Source organism: Muscardinus avellanarius (genome assembly GCF_963383645.1).
Source record: "Muscardinus avellanarius genome assembly, chromosome: 11".
In the NCBI taxonomy this organism is placed as follows: Eukaryota; Metazoa; Chordata; class Mammalia; order Rodentia; family Gliridae; genus Muscardinus; species Muscardinus avellanarius.
This window is the reverse complement of record NC_137797.1, coordinates 64,923,794-64,951,506: the sequence shown is the minus strand read 5'-3', so window position 1 is coordinate 64,951,506 and position 27,713 is coordinate 64,923,794. Positions and strand designations below refer to the sequence as shown.

Below are 27,713 nucleotides of genomic sequence, written 5' to 3'. Positions count from 1 at the left end.
AATCCTAGTACTTGAGATGCTGAGACAGGAAGATCATAGGTTGGAGGACAGCCTCAGCGAGTAATGAGACTCTCATCAACCTAGTGAGACTCTGTTTCCAAATAAGAAATAAAATGAATGCCTCTGGGTTCAATTCTCAGTACCACCACCAAAAAAAAAAAAAAAAAAAAAAAAAAAAGGCTGGAGGTATACCTCAGAGGCATACCTCTGGGTTCCATCCCCAGGACCATGCACTAAAATAAATAATAATAATAATAATAATAATAATAATAATAATAATAATAATAAACAGCGACAACAATAACAACAATAAAAAAGGGCTGGGGGTTCTCTGGATTTGGTCCCCAGACCCACCCCCCTAAAAAAAGCAGTAATATGGGTGTGTCAGATGAAATGGAACATAAAGAGACTGGAGATGACTATATAAGAGATGACAGCAATGTATGTAGAATAATGGAAAAACTAAAATTTTATTTATTTATTTATTTTTTAAATTTATTTTATTGGTGCACTGTATTCATACATCATAGTGGGATACAAACTTTTGTAGACATACATGCACACACCGCCCAGTCAGCCCCCACCCGATCCCCACCCCATTCCCTCCCCCACCCCTCCTAACCATGCTTGGCTTAGTGGTTGACATCTAGTATTATAGCAAATTATCCAAAATTAAAAATGATAATCTCACATAACAGTTTCATTTGTCTGATACCAAGCTTTTGATGACTTAAAGATAACATTTCAATATTTCTTTTTGCTTTCTTTCTTACCAGAGAATATTTTTTTTCTATTTTTTTAGGTGAAACTATCATATATTTATATATTTATTTTTCAGAAAAAAATCTATCCTAATATGGAAAATGGATTCTAGATACCCAAAATGATCTTGAAAAAGAACAAAGCTAGAAGATATATATCTTCTGATTTCAAACCATATAAAGCTACAATAATTGAAACAGTGTAGTACTATTCTAAAGGCAGATATATAAACCATTGGAGTTAAATTTTTTTTTTTTTTGTGGTACCCAGAGGCTTTCTACCTCCAGGCTATACTCCCAGACCTATTTTATATTTTATTTGGAAACAGGGTCTCACTAAGTTGCTGAGAGCCTCACTACGAAGCTGAGGCTAGCTTTGAACTAAACTAAAATTTTAAAAGGCATTTAGAAGCTGGGTATGGTGGCACCTGCTTGTAATCCCAGTACTTAGGAGGCTGAGATTGGGAGGCTGAGACCAGAGGATCGTGGTTCGCGGACAGCCTCAGCTACTTAATGAGGCCCTCTGCAACTTGGTGAGACCCTGTTTCAAAATAAAGAATAAGGCTGGGTGCTGTGGTGCACACTTGTAATCCCAGCATTTGGGATGCTGAGACAGGAGGATCATGGTTCGCGGACAGCCTCAGCTACTTCTTAGGCCCTCTGCAATCAGTGAGACCTTGTTTTAAAATAAAGAATAAAAAAAAAAATGACTGGGGGTGGCTGTAGCTCGGAAGTAGAATGCCCTGGGTTCCATTCCCAGTAACACACACACACACATACACACACACACACACACACACACACACACACACACAGAATAAAAATAGGACTGGGAGTGTAACTCAGAATTAGAATGCCCCTAGGTTCTGCAAAAATAGTAAATAAATAAATAGTAAAATGGTCTGGGGATATAGCTCAAAGTCAGATGCTCCTGGGTCAATCTCTAGTAACACACACAAAGTAACATACACTCTCTCTTTCTCTCTCTCTCTCTCTCTCTCTCTCTCTCTCTCTCTCTCTCTCTCTCTGTCGCTCAACAAAAAATGACAAAAAGAAAAAAAATTGGGAAGATAATTTCTACTTCTGATAAGTTCCGTGAAGGAAACCAAAAACGGTGCTGTGCAAAGAAAAGAAGCTCCTTTAAGATGGAACAATCAAGGAAGCTCAGGAGGAGCTGACATTCCAATCCAGGCAAGAAGCGGGCTCTGCCAAGAGTAGAGAAGTGTCCCAGGCAGATAGAACACAAAGTCTCAGGGACTGACCGGTGAGAACTTGGCAAGCTTGAAGAATAGAGCCAGAGCCGGGCGTGGTGGCGCACGCTTATAATCCCCGCGCTTGGGAGGCTGCGACAGGAGGATCGCACAAGTTCAAAGCCAGCCTTAGTGCTGAGCCTACTTAGTGAGAGCCTACTTAGTGAGGCTCTCAGCAACTTAGTGGGACCCTGTTTCCAAATAAAATATTAAAAAAAAATAGGTCTGGGAGTATATCCCGGAGGTAGAAAGCCTCTGGGTTCCACCCACAGTACCACCAAAAATAAATAAATAAAATAAAAGAAAGAAAAATAATAGAGCTGGGCATGGTGGCACAAGCTCATAATCCCAGCATTTGGGAGACTGAGACAGGAGGATTGCAGTCTGAAGATAGCCTCAGCTACTTAGTGAGGCCCTTTGCAACTCAGTGAGACCCTGTTTCAAAATAAAGAATAAAAAATAGGGCTGGGGGTGTAGCTTGGAGGTAGAATTCTCCTGGGTTCCATCTCCAGACCCGCAAAAAGAAAAAAAAGAAAGAAAGAAAAGAAAAAAATTGAAGAATAGAAAGGAGGACAATGAAACTGGAAAGCATTGTGTGACGGGGCGAATGTAACAAAAGGGCAGAGTGACAGGCAGCGGCCTCCAGCAGGCCCTGGTGGAGCCTCTCCTCTCCTTACCTGAATCCCAGCCTCTCCAAGCTCTAGTGTTTTCACCTTGAGAACGGCTATACCCATAATTTCCTATCTCACAGGATTTGATCCCCCCTTTCTCTCTCTCTCTCTCTCTCTCTCTCTCTCTCTCTCTCTCTCCTTTTCTTTTTGTAGTGTGTGTGTTAGTTACTGGGGACTGAACCCAGAGGCATTCCACTTGCAAGCTATACCCCCAGCCCTATTTTCTTTTCATTTTGAAACAGGGTCTCACTAGGTTTATGAGAGTCTCACTACTTGCTGAGGCTGCCCTTGAACCTGCGATCCTCAGACTCACAAGCAGTGGGATGACAAATGTATTCCACCACTTCTGGCTTGTACTGAGGATCCCAGGGGCATTCTACTCGGAGCTACACTCCCATTCCTTCTTATTTTTACTTTGAAATGGGGTCTCATTAAACTGCTGAGCCTGGCTTTGAACTTGTGATCCTCCTGCCTTGCCTCCTAACTATTGGCATTGAGGCCTGCCTTAGCCCCTCCTTCTCCCCCCACCTTTTTTTTTTTTTTTTTTTACTCATTTTGTCGTTTGCTTGTTTAATTTACTTTACTAATACCCGTTTCTTGTAGGCTTCCTATGTGGCAAGCATTATGCTAGGCATTTTTTCATATATTACATTACTTTAGGCTCTCAACTGTAAAAAATTAAGTAATTCTTCCTATTTAACAGGTGTAACTTGTCCAAGCCACACAGAGATGTCAAAGCTAAGAATAGAACCCAGACATAACTGGGTCAGACAGGGTGGCTGTTCCTTGGTTCTTGGGCCAAGAGCTGAAAGTTAGGGCTCTCTAAACGCTGCTAACCTAGCAGGGTGGAAGACCCCGCTTCCGAGACCCCAGCGCACAGCTCCGCTACCCCACGCCTGGGGACGAGGCGGGCAGAGCCTCCTTCCGCGGCCGCGCGGTCCGCCCTGGGGCGCAGGCGAGGCGGGGCGGGCTAGGGACTCAGAGCTGGTTCTGTGTCGCGCGTCGGAAGCGCTAGAGGTCGTTGCGGGGCGTGGGAGGTTCGGGGAGTGGGTGGCCGAGCCGGCCTGGGTACCGGGGCTGGAGGCGGAGCAGGATGGGGTTGTGTCCAGGGAGGCGGGATACAGTAAGAACCACCCGGAGGACCTAGACTGCGGACCAAAGATGGAAGAGAGCACAGGCTGCCGAGACAGAGGATGGAGGGAGAAAACGAAGAGACAGGCCAGGGACACGTTCACAGGAACATATATAGACTGAGAAGGCGGAGGTGGAGGTGGGGAGGTGACTGTGGTCAGATGAATCCAGACAGATTGGGGAAGAAGTCAGCGAGTGGGAGAAGGATCCAGGAATGAAGGGGAGAAAGTCAGAGATGAGTCAGAGACAGGGAGACAGAGACAGGGGAGAGGAACTCAGACAAGGAAAACCCAGGAGTCACCGTGGCAGTGGAGACTGCGGGGCGCAGCCACAGCAAAGACACGCAGACACCTGACTCTTGTGCAGCTGCTCTTGTCTCTTCCTCCAGGTCTACCCCCTGAAGAGGACCAAGCGCCAGAGATTCTACTACGAAGCTGTCTTTCTGGCCATCCTTAGGAAAAAGAGAAAGATGGCTAAGGAGAAGGGTCTAATAAGCCCAGAAGACTTTGCCCAGCTGCAAAAGTACATGGAATGTGAGTCTTCCTCCAGCTCTTTGCTTCTGGAGACTACCTCGGAAAAACCCCTCTCCCTTCGCATTACACTTCCTCACCCCAGTGTCCCAGTGTCCAATAAGCCTGTGACTGGCCCGCGTGGTGGCGCATGCTTGTAATCCCTGCCCTTGGGAGGCTGAGACAGGAGGATCGCACGGGTTCGAAGCCAGCCTCAGCTACTTAGTGAGGCTCTCAACAACTTAGTGAGACCCTGTTTCATATATATATATCACCTATATATAGGTCTGGGAGTGTAGCCTGGAGGTAGAAAGCCCCTGGGTCTACCCTCAGTACCACCAAAAAAAAAAAAAAAAAAGCCTGTGACTGGAAAAGGGAGGAGAGGAGATGGGGGGATGCCTGAGAGCTCAGCCCTCTACCCACCTTCTCTAACCTTCTCTACCCCCTGACTGCTTTCTCCACTCCTCAGAGAAGAGGAGAAAAAAGTGATCCTGCTTCAGAGAATCTGAAATGTTTTCCCTCTGTATTTCTGTGTTTCTTCTTGGAATTTTTTTTTTTTTTTTTTTTTTTTTTTTTTTTTGGTGGTCCGGGGGATTGAACTCAGAGGCATTCTACTCTGAGCTACAACTCAGCCCTATTTTTTTTTTTTTTTCGGGTCTGGGGATGGAACCCAGAGGCATTTGACCTTCAAGCTACACCCCCTGCCCAATTTTTTATTCTATTTATTTATTTATTTATTTATTTTGATGATACTGGGGATGTAATCCAGGGGCCTTCTACCTCTGGGCTATACTCCCAGACCTGTTTTATATTTTATTTGGAAACAGGGTCTCTTAAACCAGCAAGGCTGACTTTGAACCTACGTGATCCTCCTGTCTCCGTCCCCCAAGCGTGGGGATTACAAGCATGCGCCACCACACCTGGCCTTTATTCTTTATTTTGAAACAGGGTCTCACTGAGTTGCAAAGGGCCTTACTAAGTAGATGAGGCTGTCCGCAAACCGCGATTCTCCCGTCTCAGCCTCCCAAATGCTGGGATTACAAGCATGCGCCACCATGCCCGGCTCTCAGCCCTTTTTTTTTTTTTTTTTTTTTTTTTTGCAGGTCTGGGGATGGAACCCAGGGGCATTTGACCTCCGAGCTACAGCCCCTGCCCAATTTTTATTTTGAAACCGTGTCTTACTAAGTTGCAGAGGGCATCACTAAGTAGTTGAGGCTGTCCGCGAACCGCGCTTCTCTGGTCTCAGTCTCCCAAATGCTGGGATTACAAGCGTGCGCAACCATGCCCGGCTCAGCCCTATTTTTTATTCTTTATTTTGAAACAGGGTCTCACTAAGTTGCCGAGGGCCTCACTAAGTAGCTGAGGCTGGCCATTAACCTGCCATCCTTCTGTCTCAGTCTCCCAAGTACTAGGATTATGAGCATCAGCCACTACACCCCACCTATCTTTTTGGAATTTCATTCTTCATTCAAATAGTTTTTTTCCCCGAGCTAGCTAATGCTTTCCTCCTCTTACTCTCTTCACACCTAGACTCCACCAAAAAGGTCAGTGATGTCCTAAAGCTCTTTGAGGATGGTGAGATGGCCAGATATCTCCAGGGAGATGTGAGTGGCGGCTGGAAATCTTCCCCTTGATCTACCCTTCCATCTCTGTTTATGCTACTCTATTGGGATCCCCAACTTCCAGGGATTGTTCTGGGCCTGCCCTTTGCCATCTCCCCTCCAAATGCCCCATTGCTCCTTGTCCCTGGTTTAGCCTATTTCTTTAGGCTAAGACGAGGCATCCTATTATCTCAGAGCTTAGCCCAAGAAACCACATGCCTGCCTCAGATGCCTCTCAGCTCCGTATTTATTATTTGTGTCCCCACTGCTCCCAGGTCTTTAGTGCCCAGCTTCTGCCCTGCAGACCTCCCAAAGTAACGCTCACTCTCATTGTAGGCCATTGAGTATGAGGGGTTTGAGCAATTCCTGAAAGTCTATCTGGAATTGGATGAGGTTCCCCAGCACCTAAGCCTGGCCCTGTTTCAGTCCTTCCACACTGATCACTACTTAAATAAGACTTCCGGAAAAGGTATGGCTAAAAGTAGGATTGGGCTGGGCCACTGGAAGAAAAATCAGATTGGTGTGGGTCTGAGGATGAGGGTTAAAATGAGTCACATGTTGTGAGCAGGTCAGTAGAGAGTGGTGGAGGGTGTCAACACCAGAAAAGAGCTAAAAGCAGAGGCGGAATAAACAGAGTCAAAGTGGAGGGCATCCTGACTTCAGACCTGCTTTACTTTTTTGTAGCAAATATGGTATGTCTCAGTGATGTCTCCTGCTACTTTTCCCTCCTGGAGGGGGGCCGGCCAGAAGACAAGCTAGAATGTGAGTTGCCATTCTGCGCTAGGAGAGGGGAGGAGAGGGAAAGGGAGGTGTTCCCAGCCTCCCTTCCCTCATTCTTTTAGGACTCCTGAAAGGCTGACAGGCCAGACAAAGGTGGGGCCAGACAGTGGGCCCATTTCCTCTGTTCCTCCAGACTACTCATACCTAATGCCATCCCTCATAGTTCCTCCAGTTCCAACGTCTTAGACATCCTCATGTAGGTGGCCTGGGATGTTCTTGGGGTTTGGGAGTGTGTGCTGTCTCCCCTATCAGATCCAGTGAGGACGACATCCATGCCTGTTTCCTCTTCCTTTTTGTCTCCTTTCTCAGTCCCATCCCAAGCCCGAGGTTCTTCACCTAAAACTTCCTTCCCCATCTCTCTGTTTCCCTTGTATTCTGGTATAATTCTCTGGGCATCTCTCAGAAACTAACCCTCCCCCCCCCAATGCCCCACAGTCACCTTCAAGCTGTACGACACGGACAGAAATGGGATACTGGACAGCTCAGTGAGTTGTGGGACCTGCAGGCTGGGCAAGGGACTGGGTGTCCGACTGTCTACGCCCTCCTGCCCCAATTCTCCAGGGTCTTCAGAAGCAGAGAAGGGGCTGGGATGTAGCTCAGAGGGAGAGCATTAGTCCGGCATGCACAAGACCCTGGGTTTGATCCCGGCACTGGGGAGTGGGTAGGGGTGGGAAAGAGTAGAGAAGGCATGGAAAGACATTGACTCCTATAGGAGTGAATTTAGGAGTAGCTCCCAAACTCTTAACGTCTAAACATGAACTGGAGACTGCCTTGCAAACATACAACCCATGTATTTACTTGGCAGAGACACCTGTGAATGAGAGGTAGGTCTGGGGGTAGAACTCAGAAGCCCTGATTTCTGGAGAAAAGTTTGGGTGGTAGGAACAAGGATGTATGTGGCCGTATCTCAAGGGGAATATGGGTCTTACCCTCTTTGCTCCAGGAAGTGGAAAAGATCATCCTGCAGATGATGCGAGTGGCTGAATACATGGATTGGGATGTGTCGGAGCTGAGGCCGGTAAGGCGGTTCTTCCTTCCTCTCCCTTGTTGTCCCTTCTTCTCTGGTGATCCCCCATCTGCCTTACCCTGCCTCTGATGGGCCGCCCGGTTCCCTGGGCTAGGATGGCCGTGCTGGGTGTCCTAGGAGACAGTGGAGAGGTGTCTGAGGGTCCCTTCCCACTCTTCACTCAGATTCTTCAGGAGATGATGAAAGAGATCGACTACGATGGCAGCGGCTCGGTCTCCCTCGCTGAGTGGGTCCGGGCGGGGGCCACCACCGTGCCGCTGCTAGTGCTGCTGGGGCTGGAGACGGTGCGTGGGAGAGGCCCGCGAGGACGGCTGCCTTGGGGTGTGCTCCCAGGGGTTGGCCCTCCCAGGGCGCAGACACTTCCTAGCAACCCCTGTGCCCTCCCAGACTCTGAAGGATGATGGGCAGCACATGTGGAGATCCAAGAGGTTCCCCAGACCAGTCTACTGCAACCTGTGCGAGTCAAGCATTGGTCTTGGCAAACAGGGGCTGAGCTGTAACCGTGAGTGAGGGGACTCCGGAGTGTGGAGAGAGAGGGGAGGGGCCGGGTCCCTGCTGGAGCATGGCATTAGACCTGGGCTTGAATCCTAGGCTCTGCCACTGACTGGTTATGTGACCTTGAGAGAGCCATGAAACTTCTTGTTGTTTTGGGGGTGCTGAGGAATCAAACTCGGGGCCTCATGCATCATCTTTAAGCTTTAGTCCCTGCTACTGAAAAGACGGTAACTGTGAACACTAATAGATTGATGCAAACAAAAAAATGTGGTTCACGAAGTACACATACTATACCATGCAATCAAAACTAGTTATTATTATAGTTGTACCTGGCCTCCCTTACATCATCCGGTGCAGTTCCTGCCTGGCACATGGATGGTGTGGGATAAGCACAGGAGGACGAGTCAGGAAAACCCGCTCCCCCTAAAAACCCTTTATGCTGTCCTGCCTTCTTTCCATGAGCGAGCTATCCTCACTCCCCAGTAAGGAGGGCTGCAGGTGAGACTCTGCCCTTCTTCCCTCTCCCCCAGTCTGTAAGTACACTGTTCACGACCAGTGTGCCATGAAGGCCATGCCTTGCGAAGTCAGCACCTATGCCAAGTCTCGGAAGGACATTGGTGTGAGTGGCCCCTAGCTTGCCCCCTCCCCACATGGCCACCCCCAACTTGGCCCTGGCCCTTGACCTGCTGCTGCTCCCAGCCCCTCCCTCCCTCGGTCTCTGCGCAGACTCTGCCAGACTAGGAACTGCCTTCTCCCTAAGGTCCAAACACACGTGTGGGTGCGAGGAGGCTGTGAGTCCGGGCGCTGCGACCGCTGTCAGAAAAAGATCCGGACCTACCACAGTCTAACCGGCCTGCATTGTGTGTGGTGCCACCTAGAGGTCAGTGCGGGCGCTCTCTCCACCAGCGCCCCCAAACCCCACCTACCTTACAGCCACAGTTGCCCCTGCTCCCTAGAGCTTTCTTTCCAGTCCAGACTCCCAAGTTGAGAGGTGGCAGCGTCCCCTGTGTGACCCCTGGGCGCCCACCTTGCCTTTCAGATCCACGATGACTGCCTGAAAGCCATGGGCCCTGAGTGTGACTGTGGGCTCCTCCGCGATCACATCCTGCCTCCATCTTCCATCTATCCCAGTGTCCTGGTGAGAGACCCTCCTCCCGAGGGCGACCGGAGTGCCGCCCGACGTCCTGCACACCCGCACACAGAATGCACTTAAAACGGAGACCCTCTATACTTAGGAGTCCCTGGGGCGCATCTCTAGGGATTCCTGCACCATGCAGCTCTCCTCCCCTCTGCTCTGCCCTCTCCCAGGCATCTGGACAGGAGCGGAAGATTAACAAGTCAAGCCAGAAGAGCACGGATGACTCCCAGCTGTGCGCCTCGGAAGCTCTGAGGGTACAGAGCCCAGGGGCTTGGGCTTCATGGTGGGGCCACTTGGGGGCTGGAGCAGACCTGGGAGGTTCTGAGGTGGGGAATCCTGGGCGTGGTGCCTGCTCTCTAGAGGCTCTACCGCTAAGGGAAGAGATGGGATGGAAAGAGGAGGAAGGGAAAGTCATCTTGGGGAATGCCAGCCCTCTGCCCCTGTCTCCAGGGCCCACCTTAATGCTGACAAAATCCTGCTTTATCTTATTCCCTTTCCCACTGCAGATTGACCCTGTTGCTAACACCCACCCACTTCTAGTCTTTGTCAATCCTAAGAGTGGCGGGAAGCAGGGGCAGAGGTGAGATCTTCTGGGTTTCCCCAGATGGAGAGGGAGGAAGGGAATGTGCGTGGAGGGGGCGCTGTGTAGAGAAGGTGTAGAGGGTTACAGAACCCACCCTCCCATTGCCCCTGCCCTTTCTCCCTCATGCAGGGTGCTTTGGAAGTTCCGGTACATACTAAACCCTCGGCAGGTGTTTGATCTCGTAAAGGATGGGCCTGAGCCAGGGTGAGCAGAGGTTGGGGGCTGTATCGTGGTGTTTTTATTGGTCTGTGCATGTGTGTATGTTGAGAAAGCAAGAAAGAGCTCACGCTGGGAGAGGAGCCCTAGGGGAACCCAAGACCCAGGATTTGGAATGCTTCTTTCCCTAAGGTCGCTGGATATCTCCTCCTCTCTGCTCTCTGGCCCGTCCTTTTCCTGCTCCCAAAGGATGAAGATATCCCTTTCCCCCAAAAAAGAGGAGTATCTATAACTTCCCTGTTCTTTTCTATCCACTTAATAGAAACTCCAGGCTTTATTTTTGTTTTATATTTATTTATTTTGTGATACTGAGGATTAAATCCAGGGGAATTCTACCTTTGAGCTATACCACTAGTCCTGTTTTATTATTCTTAGTGTGCGTGTGTGTGTGTGTGCGTGTGTGTGTGTGTGTATGTGCGTGTGTGTGTGTGGTGCTGGGGATTGAACCTATGGGCAGTCTACCTCTGATATATACTCCCAGTCCTATTTTATCTACCTATCTATTATTTATTTATTTATTATGGTACTGAAGATTGAACCCAGGGGTAGTCTACTTCTGAGCTATACCTCTAGCCTGATTTTATTTCTTATTTGGAAACAGGGTCTCATTATGTTGTGGAGGGCCTCACTAAGTTGCCAGGGTTGGCCTCAAACCTCCTGTCTCAGCCTCCCAAGTAGTAGGATTATAAGTGTGTGCCACTGCTCCTGGCTTATTTTTCTATAGCTTCACTACTTGCTGAGGCTGTCCTGGAACCTGCGATCCTCCTGTCTCAGCCTCCCAAGTACTGGGATAACAAGCAACCACCACCACACCTTGCTTGTTGTTGTTATTTGGTACTGGGGACTGAACCCAGGGGCATTCTACCTCCGAGTTCTACCTCCAGCCTTATTTTTATTTTTATTTTGAAACAGTCTTACTGAATTGCTGAGGGCCTCACACAGTTGCTGAGGGTGGCCACAAACCTGTCATTCTCCTGTCTCAGCCTTCCAGCCTCCCAAGTACTGGATTAAAGGTGTGCACCACACACAGCTCTTATTTATTATTTTGAAACAGGGTCTCATTAGGTTGCTGAGAGTTTGGCTAAATTGCTGAGGCTGGATTTGTACCTGTGATTCTCCTGTCTTAGCCTCAAGTACTGGGATTACAGGCGTGTGCCACTACTCCCAGCTGTGTGTGTGTGTGTGTGTGTGTGTGTGTGTGTGTGCGCGTGCGTATTTTTTGCGGTGCTGGAGCTCAAACCCAAGGTCTCATGCATATAAGGGAAGCTCTCTACCACTGAGCTACGTCCCCAGCCCATAAACTCAAGTCTTTTGAAAGGGGAAGAAACTCGTAAGAATGAGAAATAAGAAGTAATCGTCCTGTCTAGGAGTCGAATGGCCCCAGTCTTATTATCCTTCTTATCTCTCTCCTTTTGTCTCAGGCTCAGATTCTTCAAAGATGTCCCTGACTGCCGGATTTTGGTGTGTGGTGGGGATGGCACAGTAGGCTGGATTCTGGAGACCATTGGTCAGTGCAAGGAGAGGCTCTGGCAGGAGGAGGGGCAGGGGTCTCCCCAGCCAGCTCCCTCCATCCACCTCTTCACCTGCCTCCCCAGACAAAGCCAGCCTGCCCGTCGTGCCTCCCGTCGCGGTGCTGCCCCTCGGCACCGGAAATGACCTGGCTCGCTGCTTAAGGTGGGGAGGAGGTAAGTGATTAGGAATTGTTTTGCTGGGGCATGTGAGGAGTTGGGTGAGAAGGGAAAGGCATGCAGAGAATAGCCTAGGCATCTGGTGCAGAAAAAGGGTTGGGGAAGAAGAGGGGCACAGATGGGTGGGTACCAAAGTGTAGTGGCCAAAAAGAAGAGAGCTTTGGAAGAATAGCAAACACATTTAGAACCTAGAAGGGCCAATGGTGACAATCCTCTTTCCTATAAACCTAAAAATATATGTTTATTTTTTTCAAGACAACTCTCAGGGCTTAGAGGATCAAAGAACCTGGTGTGCAGAGAGCTGCCACACTGTGGGAAGAAGGAAGGTTGTACAAGCCCTCAGCCAGATGCCAAGTGAAGGAATCAGCAGGGAGCTTGTCCACAATTCCTTCCTTCCTTCAGTAAACCAGATGGCCATTTATTCATTCACTATTACTGCTTTCTGAGTCTATTGCAACAGTCTCCTAACTTCACTCTTTTTTTTGTTTTGTTTTGTTTTGTTTTTGTTGTTGTAGTGGAGATTGAACCCAGGGGCATTCTGCTAACAAGTCGTCTTATATTTTTTCTTTTTCAATACTGGGAATGGAACCCAGGACATTCTACCTTCTAGCTACACTCCCAGCCCTGTTCCTTCTTTCTTTCTTTCTTTCTTTCTTTCTTTCTTTCTTTTCATTTGTATTTATGTATTTGTTTATTTCACAGTACTGGGGATGGAACCCAGGGACATACTACGTCCAAGCTACACTCATCCCTATTTTTTATTCTTTTTTTTTTTTTTTTTTTTTTTTTTTTTAAACAAGAAGTTTATTTAAACAACAAGACGCTTGACTTGAAGGGAAAACTATCTAGGATTCTTTAAGAGTAATTTACCCCTACTTAGAGACAGATCGCCCTACATGTAACAGCTACGTACAAAAAAGTTATAAAATTGTCCTTGGTTTTACAATGATAAATGAAAAACATTAAAATTCTCCAATCAAACAAGGTATGCAAGGATTTTTATGTTGTTGGTTTTTCTTTTTTTTTTTGTTAAAACAATGAGAGCAAAATAACTTACTGGAATATAAAGATAAGAGCTGAATGAGCATGCCACTAATGGAGAAAGGGGATATTTTCACAGAACCAGTATTTTTCCCCATCCCATCTCCATTTGATGTCAATCAAAACATATCATTGGCCATTTAGTTTAAAAAAAGAAAAGCAATATGCTTGTGCACATACACCAGTTACTTTATGTACAATAAAGGAATGGGGAAGGGGAAAATGAAAGAATAGAGAAAACTATACTGTAGTAGTCAGGATGAGGTGGAACCGAATTGCAGTTTTCTAATTGCGAATGTATTCTTGGTCTGTAAGAACAGAGTTCTGGAGTAAAATGGCAGGTTCCCTTTTTAGTAGACACCTTCTGTCTGCTGCTGGAACACATCAATTGTATCTTCATCCTCCATTTCCAACTGTGCAGGTGTGTCTGTTTCATTGATTGGCTGCCCATCAAATCGGAATCTGATCTGCCTCATTGACAAACCCTGTCGTTCACAATAGGCTTTCATTAGTTTACTAAGTGGTGTATGCCTCTTAATCTTAAACTGCACCACAGAACCATCCTGCCCCGCCACCTTCAAATTAATATGATCGTTGTTCTCAGTCTTGACTCCTTCCTTGGGCTTCTCGTCGGCCATGGCGAGCGCCGGAGGCTCCTCAGCTGCCGCTTCACAAAAGAGGCACCGGGTCCGCGCCGAGCGAGCGCACAGGCGGCACCAGGAGCGGCAGGAGAAGGAGGCGGCAGCGGTGGACGAGGCGGAGGGCGCGCGCACGTCGTGCGCTCTTTTTATTCTTTATTTGTAAATAGGATATCACTAACTTGCAGAGGGCCTCACTCAGTAGCTGAGGCTGGCTGCGAACCTACAATCCTACTGTCTCAGCTTCCCAAATACTGGAATTACAAGTGTGTGCTACCACACCTGATTGCAGTACCATTTTTCTTTTTTAATTTTCTGTAGCACTAGGGATTGATCCCAGAGGTATTCTGCCTTTGAACTACACTCTCAGCCTAATTTTATATCTTATTTGGAAATGGAGTCTCACTAGGTTGATGAGTCTCATTACTTGTTGAGGCTGCCCTCGAACATGTGATCCTCCTATCTTATCCTCCCAAGTACTGGGATTACAGGTGTGTGGTACCACTACAGTTTATTTTTTATCTTGAAACAGGCTCTCACTAGGTGCTACCACACCCAGTTTACATTCTCATTTCTAATCTCTTATTCCTCTCAAAGAAAGAGTTCAGCTAGGCGTGGTGGCACACACTTGTAATCCCAGCATTTGGGAGGTTAGCCTCAGCTACTTAATGAGGCCCTTTGCAACTCAGTGAGACTCTGTATCAAAATAAAGAATAAGCCCTGGAGTGGTGGCACACACTTGTAATTCCAGCATTTGGGAGGCTAAGACAAGAGGATCATGGTTTTAAGACAGCCTCTGCTACTTAAGCCCCTTGCAACTCAATGAGACCCTGTTTCAAAATAAAGAACAAAAAATAGGGCTGCTGTGTACCTCAGAGGTAGAATGCCCCTGGGTTGCATCCCCAGTACTGCAAAAAAAAAAAAAAAGAAAGAAAAAAAAAAAGAGTTCAGGAATAGCGAGGTATGGTTGACCATGCCTGTAATCCCAGTACTTGGGAGGCTGAGACTGGAGGATATCAGGTTCAAGGATAGCCTCAGCAAGCAGAGAGACTCTTAGCAACCTAGCAAGATCCTGTTTCAAAATAAAATAAGCCAGGCGTGGTAGCACACGCTTGTAATCCCAGCACTTGGGAGACTGAGACAGGAGGATCACACAGTTTTGAAGCCAGCCTCAGCTACTTAGTGAGGGTCTCAGCAATTTAGTGAGACCATGTTTCCAAATAAAATATAAAATAGCTCACATCCACAAAATAGGGCTAGGGATCTTGCTCAGAGGTAGAATGCTCCTGGGTATAATCCCCAGGCCCCCCCCCCCCCGCCCCGACGCATACAAATTTCAAAAATGGTATTAGTAGATGAAGAGGTCAGTGTAGGTAAGGTGTTTGAATTGTCCCGGCGTTGAAGCTGTTGGGTTCAGAGTCTGAATCCAAAATCTCACTGGAGATTAGGGTATAAAGATCTGCTAAGGAGAGTAGGAGAATCCTAGGTGGAGGACTTGGGAAAGGCCAGAGGCTCCAGCACTCCACCTGGTGGTGCAGTGGGGAAACTCGGGCCATTCTGCGTTACTGGGATTTAGATGTAAAGTGGGGGTTGGAAGGGGGAGGATTGATGCAGATTATGGAGGGTATGAATGTTGTACTGAGGAGTTTTTATCGCTGTCCTGCCAGCGATTGCAAGCTGACAGCCCACAGAAATGATTTTGTATTGTTTTCCCTGCAGGGGTGTGGTGTGTGTGTGTGTGTGTGTGTGTGTGTCACTGGAGATTGAGCCCAGGGGCATTTACCTCTAAACTATACCCCCCCAGCCCTATTTTATTTTTATTTGGAAACAAGGCAGAGGGCCTCACTAAATTGTTGAGGCTGGCAGAGAACCAGCTATCCTCTTATCTCAGGACCCCAAGTACTAGGATTACAAGAGTGTACCACTATACTGGCTTCTATTTTTTATGCCTTCTTTCTTTCTTTCTTTCTTTCTTTCTTTCTTTCTTTCTTTCTTTCTTTCTTTCTTTCTTTCTTTCTTTCTTTCTTTCTTCTTTCTTTCGTGGTGCTAGGGATTGAACCCAGAAGCATTTTATGTCTGAGCTACACCCCAGCCCGATTTTTAAATTTATTTATTTATTTATTTATTTATTTATTTATTTATTTATTATTTTTTGCAGTACTAGGGATTGAACCCAGGGGCGTTCTACCTCTGAGCTACACTCCCAGCCCTATTTTTTCTTTCTTTCTTTTTTTTTTTTTTTTTTTTTTTTTTTTTTTGTGGGTCTGGGGATGGAACCCAGAGGCATTTGACCTCCAAGCTACACCCCCTGCCCTATTTTTAATTCTTTATTTTTTGAAACCGGGTCTCACTGAGTTGCAGAGGGCCTCACTAAGTAGCTGAGGCTGTCCTCAAACTGCGATCCTCCAGGTCTCAGCCTCCCGAATGTTGGGATTACAAGTGTGTGCCACCACGCCCGGCTTCCAGCCCTATTTTTTATTCTTTATTTTGAAACAGAATCTCACTAAGTTGCAGAGAGCCTCACTAAGTTGCCCAGGCTGGCTTCAAACCTGTGATCCTCTGTTTTTTTGGGGTTTTTTTTTTTTTTTTTTTTGGTTTTTGTGATACTAGGGATGGAACATTCTACTTCTGCATTCTACCTCTGCATTACACCTCCAGCCCTATTTTTTATTCTTTATTTGGAAACAGGGTCTCACTGAGTTGCAAAGGGTCTCACTAAGTAGCTGAGGCTGTCTGTGAACCGCGATCCTCCTGTCTCGGCCTCCCAAATGCTGGGATTACAAGTGTGCACCACCATGCCTGGCCTTTCAACCACCTTTCAAGTCCTCAACATTGTTTTCATTTGTAGAATTAAAGACTTTTCTACTGGGGATTGAACCCAGGGGCATTCTACCTCTGAGCTATACCCCCAGCCCTATATTTTATTCTTAATTTTGAAATAGCATCTCACTAATGGCCAGGCGTGGCAGCGCAGGCTTGTAATCCCAGCATTCAGGAGGCTGAGACTGGAGGATAGTGGTTTACGGACAGCCTCAGTTATTAGTGAGGTTCTTTGCAACTCAGTGAGACACTGTTTCAAAATTAAAAAAAAAATAGGGAAAGGGGTGTAGCTCGGAGGTAGAATGCCCTGGAATTCCATCTCCAGTACCACACACACAGAAAAAAGAAAGAAGAAAGAAAGAAAGAAAGAAAGAAAGAAAGAAAGAAAGAAAGAAAGAAAGAAAGAAAGAAGAAAGAAAGAGAAAGAAGAAAAAGAAAACGAAAAATAGGATCTCACTAAGTTGCAGAGGGCCTCACTAAGTAGCTGAGGCTGGTGGCAAGCCTGCGATCCTCGTGTCTCAGCCTCCCAAGTACTGGGATTACAAGCATGTGCTACCACAACTGGCTTGTAGCATTAGAGACTTTAAAATGAGGTAATTTGGGTCTTCACTGTGTATTCTGCAAACGAGACTCTTATAGCAGTTCTCTGCTAACACAACCTGAATTATAAGTGAAGCACTAATGAAAATTTGTATTGAGCTGGGCGTGGTGGTGCATGCTTGTAATCCCCCACTTGGGAGCGGAGACAGGAGGATTGTGCTGGTTTGAAGCCAGCTGCACTGGCTTAAGAGACCCTGTTTCCAAATTAAAAGGTTAAAAAATAGGTCTGGGAGTGTATCCTGGAGGTAGAAGGGCTTCCAGGAATCCCAGTACCACCAAAAAAAAAAAAAAAAAAAAAAAGAAAATTTGTATTGATACTGAAAAGAATCATATGGCTTGAAGAAGGGAAGTGAGAGGGCTGAGGGTCTCTGGGGAGGCTGGGTTAGAGGAATGAGACAGAACAGGATATTACTTGGGTCACAATGGCCCAGACTAGAGAGGATGGACACAGTGGCAAAGGCAGTAGTGGTGGAGCTTATGAGGCAGGTGCCACAGTATTTGGTGACTGATGGGTCCTAGAGGAGAAGATAGAGATAAACACAGGACACTTTCCAGGTGTGTGGACTGAGCAGATGGGGCTCTATCTATTTTGATGGGGAATACTGAGGGAAGACCATTGAAGAAAGAAAGGGGTTGTGCTGAGATTATACCTGTAATCGGAGTCATTGGGAGGCTGAGACAGGAGGATCACAGGTTCAAGGACAGCCTCAGGAGTACAGTGAGACACTCTGCAACCTAGCAAGCCTCTGTTCCCAAACCAAAAATATAAAGGCTAGAGGTGCAGCTCAGAATAAGAACGCACATAGGTTCAATCCTCAGTACCACCAGAAAAGAAAGAAAGAAAGAAAGAAAGAAAGAAAGAAAGAAAGAAGGAAAGATTCAGTGTGGTTGAACAGCCAGATGGAAATGATGTGGTGGGGAAATAGAAATAGATGTCAGATTTAGGAGAGAAGTCAGGGCTAGAGCTAACATGTTGGAGAGCCATCTGCTCCAGTGGTAATTTGCAGCCTCAGAGTAGATAACATCACATCACCCATGAAAAAAGAGGTAAGAATATCGATAAGGTCCTCAAGATCCTGGTAAACACTGGATTTAAACCGGGCGTGATGGCACATGGTTGTAATCCCAGTACTTGAGAGGCTGAGTCAGGAGAATCACAGGTTCAGGGCCTGTCTCAACAACTTGGCAAGACCCTTTACAATTTAGTAAGACCCTTTTTCAAAAAAAAAAAAAAAACTGGGCTGGGGTGTAGCTCGGAGTTAGAATGCCCCTGGGTTCAATCCCCAGTACCAAAAGACAAACAAACAAAAACATAATTAATGTCTGAGCCCAGGAAGAGGAATTCTTTTTCTTTTTTTAGTTATCTTTGATCTACCCTTGACAATCATTCATTGTATATATACATATCCCTATCTATCTGTGTGTGTGTGTGTGTGTGTGTGTGTGTGTGTGTGTGTGTGTTACTGGGGATTGGAACAGAGGCATTCTACCTCCAAGCTAAGTCCCCAGCCCTATTTTTTAGTTTTTAATTTTGAAATAGGGTCTCTCTAGGTTGATGAAAGTCTCACTACTTGCTGAGGCTGTCCTGGAATTTGTGACCCTCCTGTCTCAGCCTCCCAAGTACTGAAATTACAGGTGTGAGCCACCATGCCCATCTCTATTTTTTATTTTTTATTGTGACATAGAGTCTCACTAAATTGATAAGGATCTTGCTGAGTGAATGAGACTGGTCTCGAACCCACATCCTGTTTCAGCCTCCCAAATACTGGGATTACAGGCATGCACAACCATGCTTTCATTACTTTTTTTTTTTTTTTTTTTGGTGGTACTGGGGTTCCTGGAAGCCCTTCTTACCTCCGGGCTACACTCCCAGACCGATTTTTACATTTTTATTTGGAAACAGGGTCTCCTAAGCCAGCGTGCATGGCTGGCTTCGAAACTGCGCGATCCTCTGCCTCCCAAGTGCGGGGATTACAAGGTGCGCCACCACGCCCAGCTTTCATTACTTTTTCTTTTTTTTTTTTTTTTTTTTGTAGTACTGGGAATTCAACCCAGTGGTATCTACCTCTGATGGACACTCAGCCCTATTTTTTATTCTTTTTTTGTGTGTGTGGTATTGGGGATAAAACCCAGGGGTGTTCTACCTCTGAGCTACACCCCCAGCCCTATTTTTTATTCTTTATTTTTGAAACAAGGTCTCACTGAGTTGCAGAGGGTCTCACTTAGTAGCTGAAGCTGTCCATGAACCTGGATCCTCCTGTCTCAGCCTCCCAAATGCTGGATTACAAGCATGCGCCACCATGCCTGGCTTTATTCTTTTATTTTGAAACAGGGAGGGTCTCAGTGAGTTGCAAAGGGCGTCACTAAGTAGTAGCTGAGGCTAGCCATGAACGGTGATCCTTCCTGTCTCAGCCTCCCGAATGCTGGGATTACAAACCTGTGCTACCACACCCAGCCTATTTTTTATTCTTTATTTTGAAATAGTGTCTCACTAAGTTGCAGAGATTCTCACTAAGTAGCTGAGGCTAGCTGCAAACCTGCAACTTCCTGGCTCAGCCTCTCAGGTACTAGGATTACAAGTGTGTACCACCATGCCCAGCTTCATTGTTAATTTTAACATATTACCACAAAAGGTGGCTTAAAGCACTATGAACTTGTTTTACAGTTCTGAAAGTCACAAGTGCAAAATAGGTCTCCCTGGACCTATCAAGGGATTGGCAGAGCTGTGTTTTTCTCCCCAGGGAGGGAAAATCCCTTCCCTTTCTTTTTTCCAGTTTCTTTTCTTTCTTATTCTGTGTGTGTGCATGTATGTGTGCGCGCGCGCACTCAGGGGCTTTCTACCTTCAAGCTACACCCAGCCCTATTTTATTCATTTATTTGAAAGAACACTGAGGCTGGCTATGAACCTACAATCTTTCCATCTCAGCCTCCAAAGTCTTGGTATTCCTAAACCGGTCATGGTGGCACATAGTGGGAGGCTGAGACAGGAAGATTGCAGGTTCTTGTCCAGCCTCAGCTACATAGTGAGGCCTTCCGCAACTTAATGAGACCCTGTTTCAAAATAAAGAATAAAGAATAAAAATAAGACTGGGGGTGTAGCTCAGAGGGTAAAATTTACCAGAGGTCAAATGCTGGGTTTCATCCCAATACCACACACACACACACACACACACACACACACACACGAATTAAAAAATAGGGCTGGCGGCCAGGCATGGTGGCGCACACTTGTAATCCCAGCATTCCGGAGGCTAAGACCAGAAGATCCCAGTTCACAGACAGCCTCAGCTACTTAGTGAGGCCCTCCGCAACTTAGTGAAACCCTGTTTCAAAATAAAGAATAAAAAATAGGACTGGGGGTGTAGCTTAGAGGTCTAATGCCCCTGGGTTTCATCTCCAGACCTGCAAAAAAAAAGAAATAGGGCTGGGGGTGTAGCTCAGAGGTAGAATGCCCCTGGGTTCAATCCTCAGTACAGAAGGGAAAAAAAAGAGAGAAAGAGAGAAAAGCACTGGAATTCCAGATGTGTCATTCCAGATGTGCACCATCACGCCTAGATTCCTTTCCCAGTTTCTAGAGGCTGCCTGCATTCCCTGGCTTGTGGCTCACTCCCAACCGCAGTGTTATCACGCAAATCTCTGCTTCTGTTGTATTTTCTAGAACTCTTCTCTTCTGCCTTCCTCTTTCACTTACAAGGTTTTCTGTGACTCGATTACAGTCGGACCGTCCACAAGATCCAGGATAACCTCCTAGTCAAGATCCTTAATTCAATCACTCTGTAGTCTCTTTTGCTATGTAAAGTTCATTTTATTATATTTTATTTATTTGAGATGGGTCTTCCTATATTGCCTAGGCTGGCCCAGAATTCCTGAGCTCAAGTAATCCTCCTGTCTCTGCCTTCATGTATCTGGAATTACAGGCATGGGCCACCAGCATCATCTTTCTTTTCTTCTTTCTTTCTTTCTTTCTTTCTTTCTTTCTTTCTTTCTTTTTTTTTTTTTTTTCCCTGTGCTACTGAGAATTGAACCCAGGGACATTCTAACTCTGAGCTAAACACCCAATCCTATTTTATTTTATTTTATTTTTATTTTGAAGCAGGCTTTCACTAAGTTGCTGAGGACCTTTCTAAATTGCTAAGGCTGGCCTTCAACCTATGATCCTCCTATCTCAGCCTCCCAAAGGCTGGGATTACAAGCATGCACCACCGCACCCAGCTCTATTCCTTCTTTTAAAACGGGGTTTCACTAAGTTTCAGAAGGCCTCACGAAATACCTGAGGCTGGTCGAGAACCCGCAATCCTCCTGTCTCAGCCTCCCAAATACTGAGATTACAAAAGTGTGCCACCACACCTGGCTTTATTTTTTTTATTTTGAAGCAGGGTCTTGATAAATTATGACATGCGGACCTTGAGTCTGTGATCCTCCTCTCATAGTCCACTAAGTACTGGAATTATAGGCAAGTGTCACCACATCTGGCTTCATTTTTCTATTTTTGTTTCAACATGTATCACTTTGTGTGTGGGGGGGGTATTGGATTGAACCAGGAGAATCACAGGTTTGAGATCAACCTTGGCAATGTAGTGAACCTCTCAGCAACCTAGGAGCATTTTACTTCCAAGCTACACCCCCAGCACAATTTATATATATATATATATATATATATATATATATATATATATATATATATATATATATATATGGTGGTACTGGGGTTCCTGGAAACCCTTCGACTTCCGGGATACACTCCCAGACCTACTTTTTTATACCTTTTTTTTAAAACAGTGTCTCTTAAGCCAGTGCGGCTGGCTTCGAACCTGTGCGATCCTCCTGCCTCTTCCTCCCAAGCGCAGGGATTACAAGCATACACTACCATGCCCGGCACGATTTAAAATTTTTTTTTAATTCAACAAATATTTATTGAGTGTCTGTTATGTGCTAGAAATTGTTCCAGGTACTTGGGACTAATTTTTTGTTTTATTTTTATTTATTTTTTTTTTTCTTTTTTTCTCTGCAGGTCTGGGGATGGAACCCAGGGGCATTCGACCTCTGACCTATACCCCCTGCCCTATTTTTTATTCTTTATTTTGAAACAGGGTCTCACTGACTTACAGAGGGCCTCACTAAGTAGCTGAGGCTGTCCGCGAACTGTGATCCTCCTGTCTCAGCCTCCCAAATGCTGGGATTACAAACTTGCGCCACCACGCCCAGCTTTAATTTTTTGTTTTAAAACAGGGCCTCACTGAGTTGCTGAGGCTGGCCCTGAGCCTGCAATCCTCTTGTCTTGGCCTTCCAAGTCCTGGGATCACAGGCATACACCACCACACCCAGCTATCTTGGAATCTTGGAATCCCCCCTACACACACTGGGAATGGGACCCAGGGGCATTCTACCTCCAAGCTACAGCCCCCAGCACTATTTTTTATTCTTTATTTTGAAACAAGATTTTACTGAGTTGCAAAGTAGCTGAGGCTGTTCTTGAACCGAGATCCTTCTGTCTCAGCCTCCCAAATGCTAGGATTATTAGCCTGCACCACCACACCCAGCTTGGAGATCTTTTCATACTAATATATATATATATATATATATATATATATATATATATATATATATATATATATATATATGGAGAGAGAGAGAGAGAGAGATTTCATTCTGTATCCAATATTTTCACAGTACTTCATGGCATAGATTTGCCATAATTTATATGACCTTCCTCTATTGATAGACGTTTAGGTTCTTTTTTTTTTTTTTGCGGGTCTGAGGATGGAACCCAAGGGCATTTGACCCCTGACCTACACCCCTGCCCTATTTTTTATTCTTTTTTTTTTTTTTTTTGGTGGTACTGGGCGTGGAACCCAGGGGCTTTCTACCTCCCGGCTATACTGCTAGACCTATTTTCTATTTTATTAGAAACAGAGTTTCAATAAGTTGCTGAGAGCCTCACTAAGTAGGTGAGGCTGGCTTCGAACCTGTGCGATCCTCCTGTTTCAGCCTCCCAAGCGCGGGGATTACAAGCGCACGCCACCACGCCCGGCTTCATTTTTTTTTTTTTTTTTTTTTGCTACTTCAGAGAGTTGTTCAAAAAATACCATTTTTGTACATCCAGGCAAGTGCTCCACCACTGAGCTATATCCCAACCACCATCTCTCTACATGTATATTTGTTTCTTTTTTGTTTTGGTGGTGGTATTGGGGATTGAATCCAAAAACATTTTACCTCTGAGCTACACATCCCCAGGCCTCTTTGTTGTTTATTTATTTATTTATTTATTTATTTATTTATTTATTTATTTATTTTTGCTTACTGGGGATGGAACCCAGGGGCATTCTACCTCCGAGCGACACCCCCAGCCCTATATTTTATTTTTCATTTTGAAACAGGGTCTCACTGAGTTGCAGAGGGCCTCACTAAGTAGCTGAGACTGGCCACAAACCATGATCTTCCTGTCTCAGCCTCCCAAATGCTGAGATTATGAGCATGCGCCACCACGCCCGGCTTTATGTTTTTGTTTTAAAACACAGTCTCACTAGGTTAATGAGAGTCCTCCTACTTTGCTGAGGCTGGTCTCAAACCTGGGATCCTCCTGTCTCAGCCTACCAAGTACTGAGATTACAGATATGCACCACCATGCCTCGCTGCCTGGCTACTTGGGAGACTAAGACAAGGAAGATGGCAGATTTGAAGCCAGTCTCAGGAACTCAGCAAGGTTCACATCAAAGTAGGGAAACCCTGTTTCCAAATAAAAATTAAAATAGGGCTGGGGATATAGCTCAGAGTTCAATCCCTAGCACCACAAAAATAAATAAATAAATAATTACTTTTTGGCCTGAGATGGTGGCCCATGCTTGAAATCCCAGCATTTGGGAGGCTGAGACAGGCGAGTTGCAGTTCGTGGACAGCCTCAGCTACTTAGTGAGGCCCTGTGCAACTCAGTGAGACCCTATTTCAAAATAAGGAATAAAAAATAGGGCAGGGGGTGTAGCTCAGAGGTCGAATGCCCCTGGGTTTCATCCTATACCCACACATACACACAAAATAATAATAATAGTGACTTCTAAGCCAGGCATAGTGGCACATGCTTGTAATCCCAGCATTTGGGAGCCTGAGACCTGAGGGTGGCGGTTCATGGACAGCCTCAGCTACTTAGTGAGGCCCTCCACAACTTAGTGAGACCCTGTTTCAAAATAAAGAATAGAGCCAGGCATGGTGGCGCACGCTTGTAATTTCCAGGCTTGGGAGGCTGAGACAGGAGGATCTCACAGGTTCGAAACCAGCCTCAGCTACTTAGTGAGGCTCTCAGCAACTTAGTGGGACCCTGTTTTCAAATAAAATATAAAAAATAGGTCTGGGAGTATAGCCTGGCCCCAGTACCACAAAAACAAACAAACAAACAAAAACCTGCAGCCCTGTTTTATTTATTATTGCTATTTTCCTTTTTTTTTTTTTTTTTTTTTTTTTTGGTCCTAGGGATTCAACCCAGAGGCATTCTGCCTCTGAGCTACACTCTCAGCCATTATTTACTTATTTTCATTTATTTATTTATTTATTTATTTAGTTAGTTATTTTGTGATACTAGGGATGGAACCCAGGAGCATTTTACCTCCAAGCTACACCTCCAGCCCTATTTTTTATTCTTTATTTTGAAATAGGGTCTCACTAAGTTGCAGAGGGCCTCACTAAGTAGCTGAGGCTGTCCTCAAACTCATGATCCTCCTGTCTCAGCCTCCTAAGTGCTGGGATTACAGGTGTGCGCCACCACACCCAGTTTATATTTTATTATTTTTTATATTTTTCGTAGTACTGGGGGTGGAACCCAGGGGCTTTTCTACCTCCAGGCTATACTCTCAGATCTATTTTATACTTTGGAAACGGGGTCTCACTAAGTTGCTGAGGCTCCCTTGGAACCTGTGTGATCCTCCTGTCTCAGCCTCCCAAGCGCTGGGATTACAAGCGTGCACCACGGCACCCGGCTTATTTTTTATCTTAAAAACAGGCTCTCAGCAGGTTACTGAGGGCCTCACTATGTTTCTGGGGCTGGCCTTGACCTCTTGTCTCAGCCTCCCAGTATTGGGATTACAGGAATGTATCACCACATCCAACTCTGGTTCTAATCTTCATTATTAGCTTGTTTATTCTTTTTGCGGTGCCAGTCACTGTCTAGACACCCGTTTTTTGTGTTGCTTCTGGTGAAATGGGTGAGAAACCAAGAGGGGGTGAGAGAGGTATCCCCACTTATTACTCATCTTTTTCAGCCTTTTCCTGGTTGTATTTTCCATCCATGAACTTTGGAATCTTTCAAGCATAGGCACACACTGGAATAGTCATCTTCCACAACAGTGTGGAGGAAGGGATCAGCAAGAGGCTGGCCCGCTCGACTGAGTGGGAGGGGCTGCGCACCCTACCCCTTCTCACTACGTGGCTGGGAGGGTCTACGGAACTAGAGCAGAGGCCCCTCAGGACGTGTGCGCTGCAGCTGAGAGGAGAGCTCCCTGCGACTCAGTGCTCAGCACTGACCCTTCCTTCTCTTACCCCCCTTAGGATATGAGGGACAGAATTTGGCAAAAATCCTGAAGGATATAGAGATGAGTAAGGTGGTTTACATCGATCGATGGTCCGTGGAAGTGATACCCCAACAAACAGAAGAAAAGAGTGATCCAGTCCCCTTTCAGATCATCAATAACTACTTCTCCATTGGTGTGGTCAGTAGATGAGGGCCCGGGCAAAGGGAGGAAGCGGGAGGGGGGCTGAGCAGGGAGAGGCTGGAGGAGGACAGGAAGGAGAGGGAGAGGTGAAGGGAGCGGCCATGCCGGGAAATCCAGAACAGGGAACATGCTGCTCTCAGACTAGAGTGTGTAGAGAAGGCCAGCCCCTGACGCCACACACTCTCCACTCTCCAGGATGCTTCTATAGCTCACCAGTTCCACATCATGCGAGAGAAATGTCCTGAGAAGTTCAACAGCAGGTGAGGGAAGAGAGGAGGCATGGGCCACAGAGCGCCAGGGCCCAGATTTGGGACCAAGTTTGACTCAGAATGTTTCAGTGGGCGTGACACTCTAGCTGCCCTCTCATTCAAAGATACCCTTGTTCCCCTTGGAGTCGGGGGTGGATGCCCTTCTCTGCCACGTACCCCTCCCATCACTGTGCAACCTGTCCCTTCCCCACTGGGCCTTGTATTGGGACTGACACAGAATGAAGAACAAGCTGTGGTACTTTGAATTCGCTACGTCTGAATCCATCTTCTCAACGTGCAAAAAGTTGGAGGAGTCTTTGATAGTTGAGGTGCGTGCGATAAGACCCCGCCCTACATCCTTTCTGCCTCTTGTATCCAAGTGCTTCCTCCCACAGGCACCCTTGGGAGGAAGCTATTTTGAACCTATTCTTGACTTATCCTTTGACCTCCTGCTCTCCAACTCTGACATCCTAAGTCCTCAACATGCACTGGTCCCTTTTTTCCTCCATGTCTTGTAAACCTCCGAGTCCTGGCCTTCCCAGTTTGTCCCTGGTAGAGGGAGTAATCACACCCCTAATTATGCCATGAGTGAGGATCTGTGCTCTCCCAACTTGGCTGTGCCCCCTTCCCCTCAGATCTGTGGGAAACCGCTGGATCTGAGCGACCTATCCCTAGAAGGCATCGCGGTACTGAACATCCCTAGCATGCACGGAGGTTCCAACCTCTGGGGTGATACCAAGAAACCCCATGGGGATATCTACGGGATTAACCAGGCCTTAGGCACCTCAGCTAAAGTCATCACTGACCCTGATATCCTGAAAACCTGTGTACAAGGTGAGAGAACCACCCTTGGGAGCTGAGTGGGCAGGACTTCGGGGATTCTGATTCTGTAAAACTGTCTCCTGACTTCTCACCTCCAGACTTAAGTGACAAGCGGCTGGAAGTAGTTGGACTCGAGGGGGCAATTGAGATGGGCCAGATCTACACCAAGCTCAAGAGTGCTGGACGCCGGTTGGCCAAGTGCTCTGAGATCACTATCCAGTAAGAAAGATTCTGGCCGGGGATCCCGAGGGAAGGAGTGGGGCAGAAGGGCAAGGCCCATGCGAGTAGTGGGAGGGGTTAGAGAGCTTCAGCCACGAGGGCCTCAGAGGAGATCCAAGAAGCAGAGCTTTAGTATTCATTTGGTAAAGAAATTGCCACCAATCTTTCTTGACCTCCCACAGAACCACAAAAACCCTCCCCATGCAAATTGATGGTGAACCCTGGATGCAGACACCCTGTACAGTGAGTATTCCCTGTGGCTACCCAAAACCCAACCCCGCCACTCTCCGTGGACCCTGAATCTCCACTCTACAGCTTTTTCACTTCCTCCTGATACCTGAAGTTCCCCTATGCACCCTTCCTCCAAAACCTTGATTTCTCAGCCCTGGTTCCCCTACACGGCCTCCCCAGGATCTTAACAAACCACCCCAAATCCCTGATGTTTCAGCTCAAGGCACTGGGTCCAGCCTTTGAGCATGCTCCCTTCCCTTCCCTTCCAGATCAAGATCACCCACAAGAACCAGATGCCCATGCTCATGGGCCCACCCCCCCGCCCCTCCAATTTCTTTGGCTTCTTGGGCTGAGGGGGGACACCCTCGGTCTCCAAGCCAGCCTTGAGCCCACCTCCCTCTCCCTGGACTCCACAGCCTAGGCTCTGTACATTGCTGCCACACTCCTGCCAGCTCAGGGGAGTGTTCCTTCGCCTTCACAGTATTTATTATCCTGAACCACCTCACTACCTACTCCCCCTGCAACACACACACACACACACACAC

General features: G+C 46.6%; 2 protein-coding genes across 4 annotated transcripts; one reads left to right on the top strand and one right to left on the bottom strand.

Annotated features, from left to right (window-relative positions):
• Window positions 1-4,210: 4,210 nt before the first annotated feature.
• On the top strand, window positions 4,211-27,521 carry DGKA (diacylglycerol kinase alpha; the record flags this gene model as incomplete). Of its 3 annotated transcripts, none has more annotated exons than XM_080706575.1 (23): window positions 4,211-4,346; window positions 5,853-5,926; window positions 6,260-6,392; window positions 6,608-6,685; window positions 7,139-7,188; window positions 7,647-7,721; window positions 7,895-8,014; window positions 8,118-8,232; window positions 8,756-8,844; window positions 8,986-9,105; window positions 9,265-9,363; window positions 9,534-9,617; window positions 9,870-9,943; window positions 10,076-10,150; window positions 11,584-11,669; window positions 11,758-11,847; window positions 25,485-25,645; window positions 25,844-25,908; window positions 26,135-26,225; window positions 26,532-26,730; window positions 26,817-26,937; window positions 27,120-27,180; window positions 27,438-27,521. In XM_080706575.1, the coding sequence occupies 23 exons, from the start codon at window positions 4,283-4,285 to the stop codon at window positions 27,519-27,521; spliced, it is 2,208 nt and encodes a 735-aa protein (XP_080562701.1). The 3 variants fall into 3 exon arrangements, with proteins under 3 accessions (XP_080562701.1, XP_080562699.1, XP_080562700.1); XM_080706573.1 differs by having other exon boundaries at window positions 4,283-4,346; window positions 7,671-7,721; XM_080706574.1 differs by lacking the exons at window positions 9,265-9,363; window positions 9,534-9,617 and having other exon boundaries at window positions 4,283-4,346.
• LOC308270602 (small ubiquitin-related modifier 2-like) lies at window positions 13,242-13,529 on the bottom strand (the record flags this gene model as incomplete). The annotated part of the gene is made up of 1 exon (XM_080706577.1): window positions 13,242-13,529. One exon carries the CDS (start codon window positions 13,527-13,529, stop codon window positions 13,242-13,244), a length of 288 nt encoding a protein of 95 aa, XP_080562703.1.
• Window positions 27,522-27,713: the final 192 nt, after the last annotated feature.